The following is an 18,581-nucleotide window of genomic DNA, read 5'->3' on the forward strand; positions in this document are numbered from 1 at the left end:
GTCCTCTCTGGTCTAGACCAGTGATTTTCAACATTTTTCATTTCGCAGACCCCCCAATTTGATATGCTTTCATTAGGCCACGGACCCCTCATTTGATAAGGTTTTTTTTTATCTCTGGGATCCCAATCTCATTAGACATGATGTGGTCTGATATGCTCTGTCATTTGGTCCAGCATTGCTTCATGCACTGTAGGCACAGAGATAACAGCGGGTCACAGATGTATTTACATGTGATAACGGTGATGGTGAGCTATCTGTAATTTAGCTGGGGCCCCCCTGGAACCCCTTCAAGGACCCCTGGGCTTTCCCTGGAACCCATGTTGAGAACCACTGCTCTAGGCTGAAGCTAACCATCTAAATGCTAGCTTTCAAATAGGTTACAGGTTATTATAGGCTGCTTTCAGCTGAGAGATTTGGGGTAGTAGAAGGAGGAAAAGGAGGAGGCCTTGCACAGACCTCTGGGTCTGTGCAATATAAAGCGTTTAAATGGTTAGCTGTCTACATGTTCTGCAGGTTAAGTATGAACTTAGCAATCAGTCTAAATTATAAATTAGTTATATATGTAGATATTTTAGTTTTAGTTAATTATAGTTATATTGTGGAGTCAGAAGCGGCTCGGTGGCCTTGTGGTTAGAGTGTCCTTCCTGAGATTGGGAGATCGGGGTTCAATCCCTCGGCCGGGTCATACCAACGACTGTAAAAGTGGGACCCAATGCCTTCGTGCTTGGCACTCAGCATTAAGGGCATGGATTGGGGGTAAAGTCCCTCTATGACACACTCGCCTCATGTTCAGGGGATGTACTTGTACATCATGGCTGGGGGATGTACTTCAGCTTCTTCAAGCTGCCTTGCACGACAGAAACAGGAGATAGGCTCCCCAGAATGTCACTGTTGCTCTGCAGATTAACCCATTCAATCTGGGAACGCATGTTCTTGCTGTGTTTGATGCTGAACGTATTGATAACTGGGTGTATATGTGTGTGTGTGTATTGATGAAAACTAACGTGAGTGTGTTTTTTTTTGTGTTCCAGGCTAAGGACAGTGATGATGATGAGGAGGTGGTGCAGGTCGACAGGGATCATTTTATGGATGAGTTCTTTGAACAGGTAAAACACACACACTCACGCACACACACACACACAGACACACACACACACACACACACACACACACACACACACACACACGCGCGAGCGCACACGCACGCTAACACACACATACACACACACGCACACGCACACGCACACGCACGCACACACACGCACACGCACACACTAACACACACCGACGGACGAACGGACAGACAGACGGATGACAGCGGCTGAGGAGGTAGAGCGGCTGCTTGGTAAACTGAAGGTCGCCAGTTCGATCCCCAGCAGCTCCTCGTGTCGAAGTGTCCTTGAGCAAGACACTGAACCCCAACTGCTCTCGATGAGCAGGTTGGTGCCTTGCATGGTTTCCCCAGCTGTCGGCGCACACTGTGAAGCGCTTTGGATAAAGGCACTATATGTCTGCACCGTTTACACACACACACATACACACACACACACACACATGTCAAAATATAATGTATGAAGAACAATATAACGTACCAGCGGGGAATACTCGTACTACTCCCTGGTGCATCGTTCCTACTCAAGAAATGACTATGATAAATATTGCTATTATAGACTGTATCTCAGAATGTAAATATTCACATTTGTTATTGGCTATGAAACGTGACGCCACTATAGCATCAAGTTATAAAAATAGAAATACCCATATTGTTATGTTCATGGAAGCTAGGATACTTGCCCTCTATTCTTATCAGGGAAATGTTCAGTGATTTGCGTCACGGTTGTATTATTTCTTACTACTCCCTCTTGAAAAAGAAAATGAATATAGATACTCTCTCTCAATACCCAAAAAAAATTAAGGAGTTCAAAATGAACATAGCATTGATATGGATGAGGTCCCTCTGCAACAACTACCTACACAGGGAAAAGCTAAAGTTTAGTTTTGCCTGAGCAACTGAATTTTCAATCTTGAAAACAAAGCAGAGTTATGTGGAGCATGGCAAAAGTGCAGGGAAATTACTTGCATGGCAAATTTAAAAGGCGACGGAGGAGAGAGCAATCCACAGTGCACAGGCCCTGATGAAAATATTACAATGGACCCTGTGATCCTAATAGAATACGACTTTTGGATATTTTTTATAATTTACAATTCACAATTTAGGCATTTAGCAGACGCTCTCTATCCAGAGCGACTTTTGATGAAAGGTAAACACATACATCAAATGCAGAGAGACAGTGCAGTGCCTCAGTAAACTATGATCACAGGTAAACCAAGAACCTACTAGCATCAGTCTAAACAATGTACTATCAAAATAATAATCTGTACATTGAAACTATAGGATGCCAGGTAAAAAAAAACAACAACAACTATAGCATCTGTCTAAATAACTTGTAAAATATGTACATTGAAACTATAGCAACTATAGGATGCCAGGTATAAGCAATGAAACTAGCATCTGTTTAAATAACATGCTATCTAAATTATTTTACTGTGTGTGTATTTTATTTTACTTTGCATAAGTCTGCTTGGTTGTCAAGGCTAGGTCCATAGTTCCATAGAGAGCATGCACTCCTTTTTAGCTTTTAGATGGAATATCCTTCCCTGTGATAACAGTATCAGACAAAACCGATTTAGACAAAGACATGACTCAGGGGTATACTGATAAAAGCTATTGATTTGACACCTTACAAAATGGGAGTTCCCCTGGAAGTGACGGTTTGCCCATTGAGTTTTAAAGGGGTATTTCACTTTCAAATAAAATAAACGTTAAAAAATATATATAAAATAAATGAAAAGCTGATGGAAAAATCATGGCCCCCTCACGCATTAGAATGTCCTTCTAATGCGTGAGGGGGCAATGATTTTTCCATTACTTTTTTCATTTATTTTTAAAATATTTTTTAACGTTTATTTTATTTTAAATATCTTTTTAAATACAGAGATTTTGAACCTTACTGAAATTTCAATCTTTAATATTTTTTGGGGGGATTTTTTTTGGGGAAATGACTTAATTAAAAAGGCTGGAGGTCCTTGAAATTAAAAAAAAGTTTAAGAGCCACTGCCATGTAACCTTAATCACTTTTTAAGTTTGTATTAATTGTTGATGCGGTTATCTATACCCATACAGTGCAGCTGTATACTATAGTGAATGTTTCATGCCTGGGGGTAGACTTGCTGGTGGAGCGTCCTCCACACCGTGGGGCTCTTAAAGTCTTCTCCCAATTATGGGTTGGGGATGCAGGGTTTCTTGATCGATTGATTGAATACTTTATTAGTCTTGGCGCTCAGGGCGTCAGGCCTCGTGACGTCTTAGACGTCATGTGGCACTGTATATTTATATTCTTTAAAGCGAACATTTTTAACTGAAATCTTCCTCTGGGGGTCCCTGGAACAATATATTTTGAGATGGGGGTCCGCGACAAAATACGTATAATTCTGGGGGTCCTTGACTTGAAAAAGTTTGAGAACCACTGATATAGAAACATACGTTTTTCAGAAAACTGTTAGGATTTAGAAGACATTAGTAAGAATCGGCCTCAGGTCTTAATGGGTTAAAGCTTTATAGAACCAACAGTAGTATTTTAAATCAATTCTTTGACACACAGGGAGCCAGTGTAAGGATTTAAGAACTGGAGTGATATGCTCCACTTTCTTGGTATCAGTCATCTGATAGATTTTTTTTTAGATAGACCTGTAAAGACACGGTTACAGATAGTCAAGTCTACTGAAGGTGAATGCATGGACAAGTTTTTCTAGATCCTGTCGGAAAAAAACGCCGGCTGCTGTGTCTGACCCTTCATCTCAATGGGACTTAATATCTAACTCCCCTTGTACTGTAGCTGTCTGATGCTTTTGATGCCAGTTTTGAAAGAAACCAATGATTCACACAGGGCTTTTTTTATTATATTTTATTCAGTGCAGTACAATCAAGTTTGAGGGGAGAGAGGGACTATGGATTGTTGTCGGGTGTTGGGTTGTCCTGGAGGTTTGGAAGGGGACTAATCTGTCCTTGTCTTGTGATCACATTCGTGCCTTTATACTAATTTTCTTTGCTTTTTTTAAAATCTGTAGCTGCATACCCTACTGCCTAGTACACACAGAAAAATAAAGGTGCCAACTGGAACCAAAACTGGTTCTTCAGAGTGATGCAAGTGATGCATCGAAGACCAATTTTTGGTTCCAGAAAGAACCTTTCAGACCATTTATTTGAATGGTTCTATAAAGAACACAACCCCCTTAAACCGTATAGACTTCATCAACCGTCTGAAATGTGTTTGTCGAAAATAGCAGATCTACAAGCTCACAACGCGTCGCGGTGCGACGCGTTGTGATGAATGTCTGTCTGCCTATTAAGACATGGTTTAAGAGTTCAACGGTTAAAAAAAAAGGTTCTCTAGAACTAGTTGGGGAACATGAAGAACCATTCACTAGATCAAATGGTTCTTTAATAGTTGATGGTTCTTTGTGGAACCATATAGCCTTTTAAAGAACCATTTAAGAACCATTATTTTTCGGTGTGTATATGCACTGCAGTGTTTTTTTTTGCCTTGCCCTGTCCAAGGGTATAAGCATCATACAGTAGCCTACATATAAATAGCATGCATACTGTATAGCACTGATTCTCACAGCCTCTGTCAGACAGACAGAGGGTTTAAAGGTTTCCAACTACCTGAAATTCATATAAGGGACAACAAGAACAATAAGGAACCCTTAGAAAAAATCTCACTGTATATACAGTTTTTGTACATTTATATTAGCAACCTGTATTATAGTTTATATATATATGAGCTGTTTGAACTTGCAAGATGTCAGTGTCACTGATTTATTACCCATAAATAAGGAACAATTAAAGTGTGTTCCTCGTCAGTTCAACGAGGGACACGTCTTTTTGGTTTACAAATTAGGGACGATTCCGTATGTCAAGGGACGCCTGGCAGATCTAGGACAGTTGTAAATGTACTGTAATGTCTTGTGCACTGTCAAAGAAAAACGAACAAATAAACAAACACTAAAGAAAACTATTATTATATCATCGCTGTCAAGCTGAAACCTTTAAGGAAGGAAGAAAGAAAAAATGTCCCAATGGATCCAGTAGTTATTATTTAGTCCTTGTGAATATTGTGAATTACTTTTCATTGGTTGAATATCGTCGTCTGTCGGGTGGAAACCTCTTATGTCCAAAACTGTGACGTTTCAGGATTCAAATAAATAAATGGCAAAAGTAGCAGATCTACAAGCTCGAAACGCGTCGCTTCGCGCCGCGTTTCGAGCTTGTGGATCTGTTACTTTTGATGCTTGATGCTCTGTGACGCTGAAGTATGATCAAGAAGGGCGTTAATTTACCAAAAAAACACACAAAGTTAGAATATGGAGATAAGAGGTTTCTGCCCGACAGCACCGATATGTATAAAAATACCCGGACAGACTTCCTCCCTGTTCTGGGCGTCATGTCATTATAGGCGAAAATGTTCAATTGTTGCTCTAAGATCCTGCCGTGTCTGTGAGCCCAGCTTTGGCTAACCTCACCGTAGCCGTGGCAACCATATAGCAACGTTTAGCTCACATGGTCAGGTTGTGATGAACGGACGGTGGTTGTCATTGTGTGTGGGATTTATTGTGTGGACAGTATAGCTGCAGTGTGTGTGTGTGTGTGTGTGTGTGTGTGTGTGTGTGTGTGTGTGTGTGTGTGTGTGTGTGTGTGTGTGTGTGTGTGTGTGTGTGTGTGTGTGTGTGTGTGTGTGTGTGTGTGTGTGTGTGTCTGTGTGTGTGTGTGTGTGTGTGTGTGTGTGTGTGTGTGTGTGGTGTGTGTGTGTGTGTGTGTGGTTTATTGTGTGTACAGTATAGCACTGTGTGTGTGTGTGTGTGTGTGTGTGTGTGTGTGTGTGTGTGTGTGTGTGTGTGTGTGTGTGTGTGTGTGTGTGTGTGTGTGTGTGTGTGTGTGTGTGTGTGTGTGTGTGTGTGTGTGTGTGTGAGGTTTCCAAAATGTATATTTATTTTTTTGGGGGGGGCCCACATTACTTCATCAAATGTAATCAACAAAGTGTGAAAATAGCCGATCTACAAGCTCACAACGCCTCACGTTGCGAGGCGTTGTGAGCTTGTAGATCGGCTATTTATTTTATTTCACAATATTTATCTGTGGAACTGAGTCATACTAGGTAATTCCAGGTGCTTGTCAGGGTGGGGGGTCCCCAGTTAAATAGGATTATGTTTGGGGGTCACAGCCTGTGGTCTACTGTACAGTACAGACTGTACAGGAGTTTGACAGACAAAAAATAATGTCAGTAATACTCTGATTAGATTAAACACACACACACGCACACCGCACACACACACACACACACACACACACACACACACACACACACACACACACACACACACACACACACACACACACACACACACACACACACACACACACACACACACACACACACACACACACACACACGTGTGTGTTGTCCTTCCCTCAGGTTTGCTGATGTCAATGTTCACCCAGAAACTAGAACGACCTTCCTTCCTCTCTCTCTCTCGCTCTCTCTCTCTCTCTCTCTCTCTCTCTCTCTCTCTCTCTCTCTCTCTCTCTCTCTCTCTCTCTCTCTCTCTCTCTTTTCGCCTACTCTCCTTTTCTCCTCCTTCTTCTACTCTCTCTGCCCTCCCTCCCCTTCGTCTTTCTGCCCTTCCTTCTCTCTGTCTCGTTCTGTTGAAGACTGCAGTCTGTGTGTGTGTGTGTGTGTGTGTGTGTGTGTGTGTGTGTGTGTGTGTGTGTGTGTGTGTGTGTGTGTGTGCACACGCACTGCAGTTTGTGTGAGTGTGTGTGCACGCACGCACGCACGCACGCACGCACGCACGTACGCACGCACGCACGAACACACACACACACACACACACACACACACACACACACACACACACACACACACACTGCAGCAGCAAGGGCCTTGGTGCTGTGTCTTGGTGTCATGGCCCTTTGGCTTGTAGGTAGTGCAGTGTCCATTCAGATGTCCAGCTCTAGAGGACCATTCATCTCATTGACTTCTCATGACATTCTGCACTGTATTGGGTACTCAGCAGCCATACACCTGCCAAGTTGGAAGTCGATCATATTGACTGTTCCCCAGATATGCAAAGGACAGGTATACGTACGTGTGTGTGTGTGTGTGTGTGTGTGTGTGTGTGTGTGTGTGTGTGTGTGTGTGTGTGTGTGTGTGTGTGTGTGTGTGTGTGTGTGTGTGTGTGTGTGTGTGTGTGTGTGTGTGTGTGTGTGTGTGTGTGTGTGTGTGTGTGTGTGTGTGTGTGTGTGAGTGAGTGTGAGTGTGTGTGAGAGATGGTTAAGGAGGCTAATCCACTTTCCACACTGGACCCTGAGGTCACTGTTCTCCCACGCCACACACACACACACACACACACACACACACACACACACACACACACACACACACACACACACACACACACACACACACACACACACACACACACACACACACACACACACACACACACACACACACACACACACACACACACACACAATGTGGTCCTGTGTTAATCCTTACCTGAAGGCAAAGCTGATCCATTATCTGATGTTCGGTGTGACTCTATCTCCCACTGCTCTCTCTCTCTCTCTCTCTCTCTCTCTCTCTCTCTCTCTCTCTCTCTCTCTCTCTCACACTGCTCTGCCGGACAGAGTTTTGGCCTCTTAACGGTCAGAAATGAGCCTCATTTGTTTCCAGCACAAAGCAACATGCCACTGTCAGTGATAAATGGTGCATTTACAATCTACAGCGCCTTCATCCAAAGCACTTTGCTTTCACCCACACATTCACACAGCAACGGCAGCAGTTAGGGGACAACCACACCCACTTGAACCCCACCGTCCAAATTATTCTGGGGGGGACATTAGCCCAAAAATAGCTGATCTCCAAGCTCACAACGCATCGCAATGAGAGCAGTGAGACCAAATCCATGTACAGATTGATCAAAATGATGTTTTACTTTACTCACTAAAAAAGGTTATGGATTGCAGCTTTACCACACTGAATTATTCTACGATTTTATGTCAGGTTAAAATGCTAGTTCTTTAGTTAGTGTACCGTGGGAGTTGACAAGCACTGTGGGGATACACTGAGAAACTGTCAGAGGATGTTTGCTGTTTTGGTGTTATTTTTATTATGTTGTCATGTCGCTGTTTCTTTTTAGGTTGAAGAGATCCGGGTTTGTATAGACAAACTGTCAGAAGATGTGGAGCAAGTCAAGAAGCAACACAGCGCCATCCTGGCAGCGCCCAACCCTGACGAGAGTAAGACGCACGCACGCACGCACACACACACACACACACACACACACACACACACACACACACACACACACACACACACACACACACACACACACACACACACACACACACACACACACACACACACACACACACACAATATTTCACATACATAACATGGTGTATCAAGATGGTCTCACACCAAAGCCGTCCGAATTCTATGTTTGTCCAATATGTAAGTATTCGAAGGTATACTGCTGAGAAAGGTACCGATTCCAATGTCGAATCTTAAAGGGATAGTTCACCCCGAAAATGACTTTTAATTCTATCCATTACACACCCCATGAAGCCTTGAATTTATGGATGTTTTTTTCGCATTCCTAAACCAATAATTTGATGACCGGCAGTGGAAAGATTTAATATCTCCCGTAGCAGACTCAAAGAGTCTCCATTGAGTCTCCTACCGGAGATATAAAATGATTGGCTTAGGAAAAAACGACGACAAAAACTAAAATATCTCCACAAATGTCAAGGCTTCATGGGGTGTGTAATCGATAGAGGAGGAAAAAAAAGTCATATTCGGGGTGAACTATCCCTTTAAATGCAGACAAAATGTGGACTGAAACTGCCGTCGTTTATTTGGGTTAATATTATAGGAGCAGTTTTTTTCGGTTAAAGGTTAACCTGTTCTTTCGGGTTAAGGTGACTGTTAGTGATAATAATAACGTCACTATACTGTACATCAGTTATCTTTAACAGGCATCTGTCACGGCTCTGTCTGTAGAGCACAAGCACGTCCCAGTGGTCCATGTGCAACGTGTGCCAGGAGTCTGCAGGAGTCAGTAATCCCCATGAAACGGAAAACAGAACAGAGAGTACAGTACCAGGTCTTAACCCATTCAATACGGGAACGCGTCTGTGTCATTTAAAGGGAAACACCACTCATTTTCAACATTGAACTATATATGTCTTTAATACACCCTTAGAGCTGTTGTGTGGAAATTAAGAAAAAAGTCCCCCCACTTCTATGTTGCCTAGAACTGGATAATTGATTGAGGTCATGTGATCAGTGACATACGCAGGGTGTACTTTTGGCTCCATTATTGTATGCTTTGGCTATTTAAAAAATAGCAGATATACAAGCTCATAGCGCGGCACCGAGTGCCGCGCTATGAGCTTGTAGATCTGCTATTTTCGAAAAATCATGCAAATCTATTAATATTTTCAAAGGGAACATTTTCGACTCAAATCTTTGCTTCTGGGGGGTCCCTGGAAACGAAAATATTTTCAGATGGGGGGGTCCGCGTCCAAATACATATAATTCGTGGGGGTCCTTGACATGGAAAACGTTTGAGAACCACTGATATAGCAACATAGGTTTTTTTTTTCCAGAAAAAGGATTTAGAAGACATTTGTAGATGCGATCCCGTACTGAATGGGTTAAGTTCTCATATGGGGGTCAGGCTTGGTTGTGCAGCCTGATGGCTGCTGGCACAAAGGACTGTCCATAAGTCATTTTGCGGTTGGTGTGCCCCGGGGGGGGGGGGGGGGCAACGGAGGGGACTGACTGTGTGGCCGAAAGCTACAGTAGCCGCTCCTCATCCCTCCTCATGCAGTTCATCTGAGAGGCGGGGGATGACTCATTCCCCCTCTCATTCCCCTCGGATGAGAGGGGTTCACTGGGATCATGGCGTCCAGCTTCCTCTCCCCCCCTCCTCCGCAACCAGCCTCCAGATTGCCCAGTTCCACTCCAACTATATGGACGGGCTGACCTTTCTCAGCAGTTTATTGGCATCCCTTGTGTTGATGGTGCTCCCCCCCCCCCCCACCCCCCCCCACCCCACCCAGCCACCCACAACATACCACGACAAAAGAAGAGGACACCGTTCACAAGTTAAACATAAGCACATTTCAAGCACGCGAGTATATAGTCCCACGTTTTTTTTCCCAGCAGCTCGCAGTTTAAGTGAAATACTATACAGTAGCTGACCATCATACCGTTGCTGTCGGTGCAGAAACCTCTTATATCCATATTTTAACTTTTTTGTGTTTTTTTCCCCCCGTAAATGAACGCCCTACTTGATCATACCACAGCGTCGCACGAAAGTAGAAGATCTGCAAGCTTGTAGATCTGCTACTTTTTGATTTTTTTTAATTTGAATCCTGAAATGTAACATTTTTGGACATAACATGAGGTTTCCACACGACAGAGACGATATTCAGAAGCCACATCATTCTATTTTACCACGTGATAGAATAATGGGCTACTATGGTTTTGAGAGGATTAGAATAGTAGCTTTCACTAATTTCAAGGATTCCCCATGGGACATTAATTCAAAGAAATTCCCCATTTTTGAAAAAATAACTCAATGATGTCACCTGTACAAACGATGCACATAGAGCAGATATATCGCTCAAATTCCATTCGACAGTTTTCAGCGGGGTGTTTTCTGTCAATAGATTCCTCAGTAACATGATCCCTCTACATCGGCCATTCGAGTGAAATCGAATCCACAACCCACTCTTATGCAACGAAAAGAACAACAATAACAATAAACTCCCTTTTAGCCCCCGCCATGCATGATATGAGCCCCTTGGCACGCGTCCACCACCACCGACCGCTCCACCTGACGCCATCAATCAGTCAAGAAGACGACCCGATGTGACCAATTCTCCTCTAAAATGTTTGCTTAATGGAGAAGTTCAGGAAGAGAGGAGAGTCGGAGATGTTGTGAGAGGGAGGTTCGACCCACCCCCCCCCCCCCCCCCCTTCTCATCCGATGCACGATGACTCAGCGCTTAATGACTCAACTCTAACACAAAAGGGGCTAATGCTAGTTCGGTGCTGTCAGGAACGCACAGAAAGCAATGGGAGTCGACAGAGAGGGAGGCTGATGCTAGGGTTTGCGGTGTTGTCGATGCTCATACCCCAGGACCAGACATCTACGCAATAATGCTTGGTTTACTTTGTCTTTAACACCGGAGTGGACTGCATATAATGACACTGATTGCTATGGTCTGTGTTTCCATAAAGTATGTCTCACAAACATTATCACGATTCAACTTGGATTTAACGTGGCCATGCCTGTGACATCAGTCATCTATGACATAATCTATGACGTATGACTCCAAATGTGGGCAAGGTTTCAGCTCCATCAGAGCCCTATTGACTCCCATTATACAGTTTAAGTAAAATATAAAGAATATTAGCTCCGGACACACAGACAGACACATAGACAGACTCTTCTAGATGGCTAGCCTCTGAGGAGTCACGGAAACAAAAAAAAACCTAAAAACAAAAAGACTAGGCAAGCCTAAATCAGCCAGACAGGGATACTTTTGGGGATATGCGTTGCTATGAAACGCTGTATACCATAGCCTGGTGGGACGATTGCTCTGCGATTGGCTAGATCTGTCAGAAACGTGTGCATGTTTCAACGAGGGAACATGGACAACTCTGTTTGAGGAGAGGTTGCGAGGAGATCCGACTACCTGCATGTGACAATAAAGGACTTGAACTTGAGGTGATTCTCGTTGGCAGGTTTGTTAAATGGAATACATGCAGAGCAGGATTTTAAAAAAGCTGAGTGAAAAAGAACAAAGCTTTGCAAATGGGATGTATCAGCAACTGAGGTTCTTCAGAGAATATAGCAGGAATAATTGATGCGAGTTAGATTTAACGAGGACAGTCTACTGTACGTCTTCTTGCAATAGCCTGTTGCCATGGCACAACAAGTCCTTCAGGTGTCTGGAAGAAGGTCATTATGGTTGCGTCCTGTTTATGAGTGCAGCCGTGTTGCTCTTGAACTGTGTTGCGCGTCTGCGGACACAAATTGTAGTATAATCAGAATCACCTTTCGTCGCGTCTCGCCCGTTCGCAGGCCCTGCACGGCTACAAAAGTATAACCAGGCCTTCATGTTACCATCCTGCGACCAGGAGAGTAGCTAGAGGAAAAATTTATGTAAAAATAAAAATAAAAAATGTAAAAACCGTATACTCCTATTTTTACATCATAAAAGCATATTCGTTTGTGGGTTTTTTTTATACTACTTTTATATCGCAGATACTTTTCTTCTCTTTTTTGTCTTTCACTATACTTTTTTCTGTCAATACACCAAATCCCAATATGAACATAGACTGGACACACAGGCGCATCCTCACAATCTCGAAGATCGTTTTGCATCAGCTCTCCTTTTTTTTCACCATTTTTTTTTCTTCTCTTAAACATGTTCATATGTGTCCGTTGATGTAACTGATTTATTTTCAGATGTGCATGTTCATGTACTTATTATATGCTAAGCTTTGCATGTGGAGTTTCCATTTTTGATTTCCTGTGCTTGCATGTTGATGTCGTATTCTGTTGTTGCATGCCAAGTCATTTTGCTTTCCTGTTTTGTTCCTTTTTTTTCTTCTTCTTCTTTTCTGTTTTGCCTTTCTTTCTTTCTTTCTTTCTTTTTCTTCTCCTCCGGTCTTCCTGCATGCTGAAGCCGAAGGTCCCAGGTCCAGTGCATTGTGGGTAAACTGCATGATGACTGGTTAACCTAGAGGTACTGTAAACGCCACGTGTGTGTGTGTGTGCGTGCGTGCGTGTGTGTGTGTGTGTGTGTGTGTGTGTGTGTGTGTGTGTGTGTGTGTGTGTGTGTGTGTGTGCGTGCGTGCGTGTGCGTGTGCATGTGTGTGTGTAAAAATTAAATGACATTATGGACACACACATTAAGTCATCTCCTCAATTTTTATTTGTTTTAGTTATAAATTAACTAAATTAATTATAGTTCATGAAATTAAATAATACTTAATTACTCATTTCATTCACAAAAAAAAAAAAAAAAAAACTTAAAAAGCACGGAAATATTGAAGATACGAGTTTTCTCCTCGACGGCATCAACATTCTAGGTCACTGGTTGTTGCCGCCTGCCTGCTAGCCCGTCAGCACACAAAATGCATTCCAGTAATAGCTCCTTGAATAACGCATTGTGGGATGTGTAGTGAGAACTGAGAACGGAGGCTGGCCCGGCCTGCTTGCCTGGCTGTGGCTTAACCACAACCATTCATAAGAGACACATTATTAATATTCCTCTCTACTCTCTCCTTCACCTTCCTCCTTTATATTCTACCTCTTCTCTTTCCTTGCATTGTTTTTAGCCCTGCTAGTGGTGGGGTTCTAAGGATGGCATTTTCCGTCCGTCCGTCCGTCCTAAAGACTTTGTTCATGTCAAGGACCCCCAAATTAACATGTATCGTATGTGAGTGCGGACCTCTATCTGAAAATGTTTTGTGCCAGGGACCCCCATACAACAAAAAGAATTATAGCGGAACTACAAGCTCACAACCTCACTGAAATGTCATTTGAAGCGTCAACAGTTGCTTATGACATGTTACCACAGCTGGATCACCGGTATCAGATCGTATTGCTTATTGCTCAGATGTCATGTTGTAATGGACGCTGTACTTGTCAAATATGCTCAGGAATCGAGCTGTTTGACATGCCTTCTCCCATAGATACACCCATGCACAACAAACCGCAGGACTGTGTAAATAAAGATCAGTCAAAACATTATTGAATATTTACGTCTATACGGTATGTCACATCCTTAGCTGTTTATAATGAGAGTGCAATTTCTGACAAAGATTAGAACACAGACGGGGGGGGTGGGGGGTATAGGCTACGTTTTATTCATAAAAAAAGAAAGAAAGACATGAACATTGTACAACAAACTACAAACCTGTAACTTGCAAATGCTGCTACAGTAAAAACTGCTTCAGCAGCTTTGATCAGCTGTTATTCAGAGATATATCGCATTTCAGTATCTCTTCCAGACCAGTTTAATTAATTGGGATACTTTCACTCTCAGAATGCTGACACACACACACACACACACACACACACACACACACACACCACACACACACACACGCACGCACGCACACGCACACACTGCGTTTTGTCTACATTATTAGTATACGATCAGATTAAACGATTCATCGTCTGGAAATCTTTCTTTTGATGTCCCCGCTGCGTGGCTTTTGGATCCCATCTCCCAGACAGCGTATAACATCCCATGGCCCAAGGAGACGCTGACTGCATGCAGTCCAATGACTGAAACGGATTTCAATTCTTACATCTCCCCTTTTTGTCAAAAAACTTCCGAAAATAATGCACGTCATCATGTATCCTGGCTGATCCTCACCCCCAGCGGCTCGGAAGACTCTCTCTTCGATCTTGACAGAAGCAAATTATGACTTGGGACTTTTTATTTTAGTTGAATACTTGATTGAATATTAGTCAGAAATGAAAACAACACATGGTACCGTAAGACATTAAAGCTAAAAGGATAACACAAAAAAATATATTCAATTCATCAACATAGCATTTTTTGGGGGGATATTTTTGGGGGCTTTTCTTCTTTTATTCATAGTGTATAGTGGAGATGGACAGGACACAGTAGGGAGAGAGATGGGGAGAGACGTGCAGCAAAGATCGTCGGGAACGGGACTCGAACCCGCGATGCGCTGTCAGTGCCAAGATACAAAAATTAACACAATAATACATGTCACCAACAAATAGAAACACTGTACGTACAAAAGAGATCGGGACATTACATTTAGCTCCCCTTTTGTTCTCCTGATAGATGTTTTTTCAGGCCAATTTAGAAAGAAAGGTGTGTAAAGGTCCTTACACACCGGGGCGATTTTTTCATGCGAATAATACGGTTTTTTTTTAAACCTTATAAAGTCAATGCAAGCTTACATGGAGCGAAAAAGCGAAGCGAAAAAACGTCTTTTAATTATTCGGAACGAGTCCGAATTTTGCGTATATTCGCATATTCGCCGGTGTGTAACCGCTTTAAGTGTTACACATCCTTAATGGATGGTGTCAGTTTAAGTGTTACACATCCTTACTGGATGGTGTCAGGGCATTCCACATTTTGGTTGTTGTTTGTTGTTGTTGTGCTGTCGTGAGTTCAGTTAGTACGACCGGAAAACACAGTGCTGACTCCTACTAATCAATACACACACGCACGCATGCACACGCACACGCACACACACACACACACACACACACACACACACACACACACACACACACACACACACACACACACACACACACACACACACACACACACACCACTTACTGTATGACACAGAGCAACCCACAGAGTCTCACGTGTGAGTGTTGTGTTTACGTCTGCAGTGTGTGTGTGTTGATAACAGCTGGATCCATCCACAATCACCTCACTCATTAAGAAGCTCATTAGCACTAATTGGTTAATGGAGTCATTCCACCAATCAAATCTCTCAGCCAGCCAGCCAGCCAGCCAGAAGGGCTGCCATTGCTATATGTGTTTGAAAAAAACATATTTATGAATAAAGAGCCTTTATTATGAGACCAGTTTTATTAGCATGTCACAGACAGAGGGTTTACAACTGGTCCACTGTATGTATAGAGAAGTATTTGAATTATTGGGGAAAAAAAGTATTAAAAAGGTTTTAAAAGTCCTTAAATTGTCACTTTACTGTCATCTGGGGACCCCCCAAAATAATTTGGGGACCCGGGATCCCGACCCAAAGGTTGAGAACCACTGAATTAGGCGACCACATATCAAATCTATATTAACACATCCACTGCCAAGGGCTAATCTCATAATGTACTCACCAGTGCCAAGGTGTTTTTGTTGTTTTTTTGTTTTTTTCATGTCGCCATAGATCTTGTTAAAATCCTTAAGATTGAGCGCTACACAGTCTGTTTACATCCGCGCGATCTCCCTGTATCTCCCAGTGAAAACCACGTGTCAAACGGGGCATCCATGTTTGAGTTAGAGCGGATTACGTTAAACAGTGAAATGCGAGGAGAAAAAACTACAGGAAGAGAATTGAGTTTCAGTTTCGTCTGTAGAACGAGGCGGGCGTGATCGTGAAAACCGGATCCCAAATAATTCTATTTCCTGTCATCAAACCGGAAACGGAAGTGGATCAAAAAAATTCCGAAAGTGCACCCGGACCGCGCATGCGCGAAAAGACCGCAGCCCGTAGGGCTACGGTCTCGGCACTTAACAGTTGGATTTAACGGCCCGTAGGACTACGGTCTTGGCAGTTAATGTGTTAATATTTAACCACATGGCCACCATGTATCTCTACTGGAGGATAACTGCCTGTTATGCGTTTTGTTGTTCAAGGACATCACCTCCAAACTGATGCGTGTCATTTCAGCAGCAGTTCAGAATGACCTGCATCACATAAGCTGTGCCTGTCAGTCGGTCCTCCAGTGGACCGTCTAATGAAGATTATAGAGGCTTTGATCGTCTTAAAAAAGAAAAAAAGAAAAACCATCGTGTTTAGGTCGCGTAGATTCTCTCTCTCTCTCTCTCTCTCCTCTCTCTCTCTCTCTCTCTCTCTCTCTCTCTCTCTCTCTCTCTCTCTGGGTGCTGCTGTCTTATTACACAACTTCATCGCAAGCTAAACAAATGACTGCCTGAGTCCATTTAGGAAGTCTGCGCACATGCACGCGCACGCAAGCACGCACACACGCTCACACACTCAATCACAGACACCCTTATTAGGGTGGCATTTCAACTGCCTCGCTGAGAAAGTCAACTGTAAGGAACAACGTGAAAAACGAAAGGTCCCACACACTGTCTTCACTTAAAAAACAAATATATATATATATAGTGTATATAAAAATAAGAACAACGTTTCAGTCCGACTGACCTTCAACAGGTATCTCAAGATACCTGTTGGACCCAAACGTTGTGCTTTAATAATAATAATAATAATAATAATAATACATAAAATGTATATAGCGCTTTTCTAGGTCCCAAAGTTGTTGTACAAAATAAAACAAACAAAAACATCTTTATTAAGAAATAACTAGTTAAAAAGGCTAAATACTAAGCATATTAAAACATTCAAATTAAAAGGCAAAGGAGGGATTTTTGAGGGTGGTTATAAATATAGAATGGGTGGGGGAGCAGCTTTGATGTGAGCTGGGAGTGAGTTCCAAACTGAGGGGGGCGGCAACTGAGAAAGCCCTGTCCCCCCGGGTTGGTGGTTTTGTCTAAGGGACACCCAGGAGTTTGGCATCACCAGACCTGAGGGAGCGTTTATTTAAATACATTGTTGTAAGTGAAGACAGACAGTGTGTGGGACCTTTCCTTTTTTCCACATTGGCTTTTCTCTCCTACGCACTTGTACTTAAGCAGGTGTGCAAAAGGACTTTTTTTTTTAAAAACGGTATAAAAAAACGAAAGATCTCACTCTGGATGAAAAAGCTCCAAGAGTGTACGATAATTATGACGAGATGAAGTATTGAAAATTTTAAATACACCAGGAAAGTAAACAATACCTCAAAAGTGTACTTAAAGGGATATTTCACTTTCAAAAAAACTTTTGCTCATTTTATCGTCTACTCAGGCTTTTGTGAACCCCCCTGACAGTTTTTAAGTTGCTCGATTCAGTATTTAGATATTTGATATTCATTTTATCAGACACGCCCCCTTCCTATACAAACCCATTGTAACTTCAAACTCCATTTTAACCATGTTAGATTCATCAAAAACACCCGTCCTTGGTTCTGGTGACTCATACCGCCCCCTTAATACGTGAGGGGGCCGTGTTTTTTTAATTACTTTTTTCATTTATTTTTAATATTTTTTTTGGAAAATGAAAAAAAGTAAAATACAATAAAAAAAATAAATAAAAATAAATGAAAAGATTAATCGGAAAAACACGGCCCCCTCACGCATTAGGAGGGCAGGGTGAGTCACCAGAACCAAGGACGGGTGTTTTCGATGAATTTAACATGGTTAAAATGGAGTTTGAAGTTACAATGGGTTTGTATATTATGTCTGATAAAATGAATATCAAATATCTAAATACTGAATCAAGCAACTTAAAAACTGTCTGGGGGGTTCACAAAAGCCTGAGTAGACGATAAAATGAAAAGTTTTTTTGAAAGTGAAATATCCCTTTAAGTACAGTAGGCTACTTGAGTAAATGCATACTTAGTTACTTTCCACCACTGCATTCACACGTACACATGAAGCATTATTATGATGAATAATTTGCACAACACACAGCACCGCGTCTTCCTTAGAAAGATGAATGGCATATAGGTGTGGCAGCACCATCAGTGGTTGTTTCTATGACGCACCTCCCCTTACAGGATTGTTTCTGGTTATCTGTTTTCCCCCCCCCCTAGATTCGGCACAAACATGGGGATGAATTCATTCATTCACCAGC

At 42.5% G+C, this 18,581-nt stretch overlaps 1 protein-coding gene across 1 annotated transcript in view; it reads left to right on the top strand.

The window, feature by feature from the left end:
* Positions 1–18,581, top strand: part of stx1b (syntaxin 1B) — a gene marked incomplete at its 3' end in the record, with an annotated part of 82,542 nt that overhangs the window by 45,744 nt on the left and 18,217 nt on the right. The window contains exons 2-3 of the mRNA XM_080446769.1: positions 1,032–1,106; positions 8,263–8,362. Coding sequence (XP_080302895.1) covers positions 1,032–1,106; positions 8,263–8,362 — 175 coding nt within the window. The remainder of the gene's footprint in view (positions 1–1,031; positions 1,107–8,262; positions 8,363–18,581) is intronic.

Source organism: Gymnoscopelus braueri (assembly GCF_963280865.1).
Source record: "Gymnoscopelus braueri genome assembly, chromosome: 13".
Classification (NCBI taxonomy): domain Eukaryota; kingdom Metazoa; phylum Chordata; class Actinopteri; order Myctophiformes; family Myctophidae; genus Gymnoscopelus; species Gymnoscopelus braueri.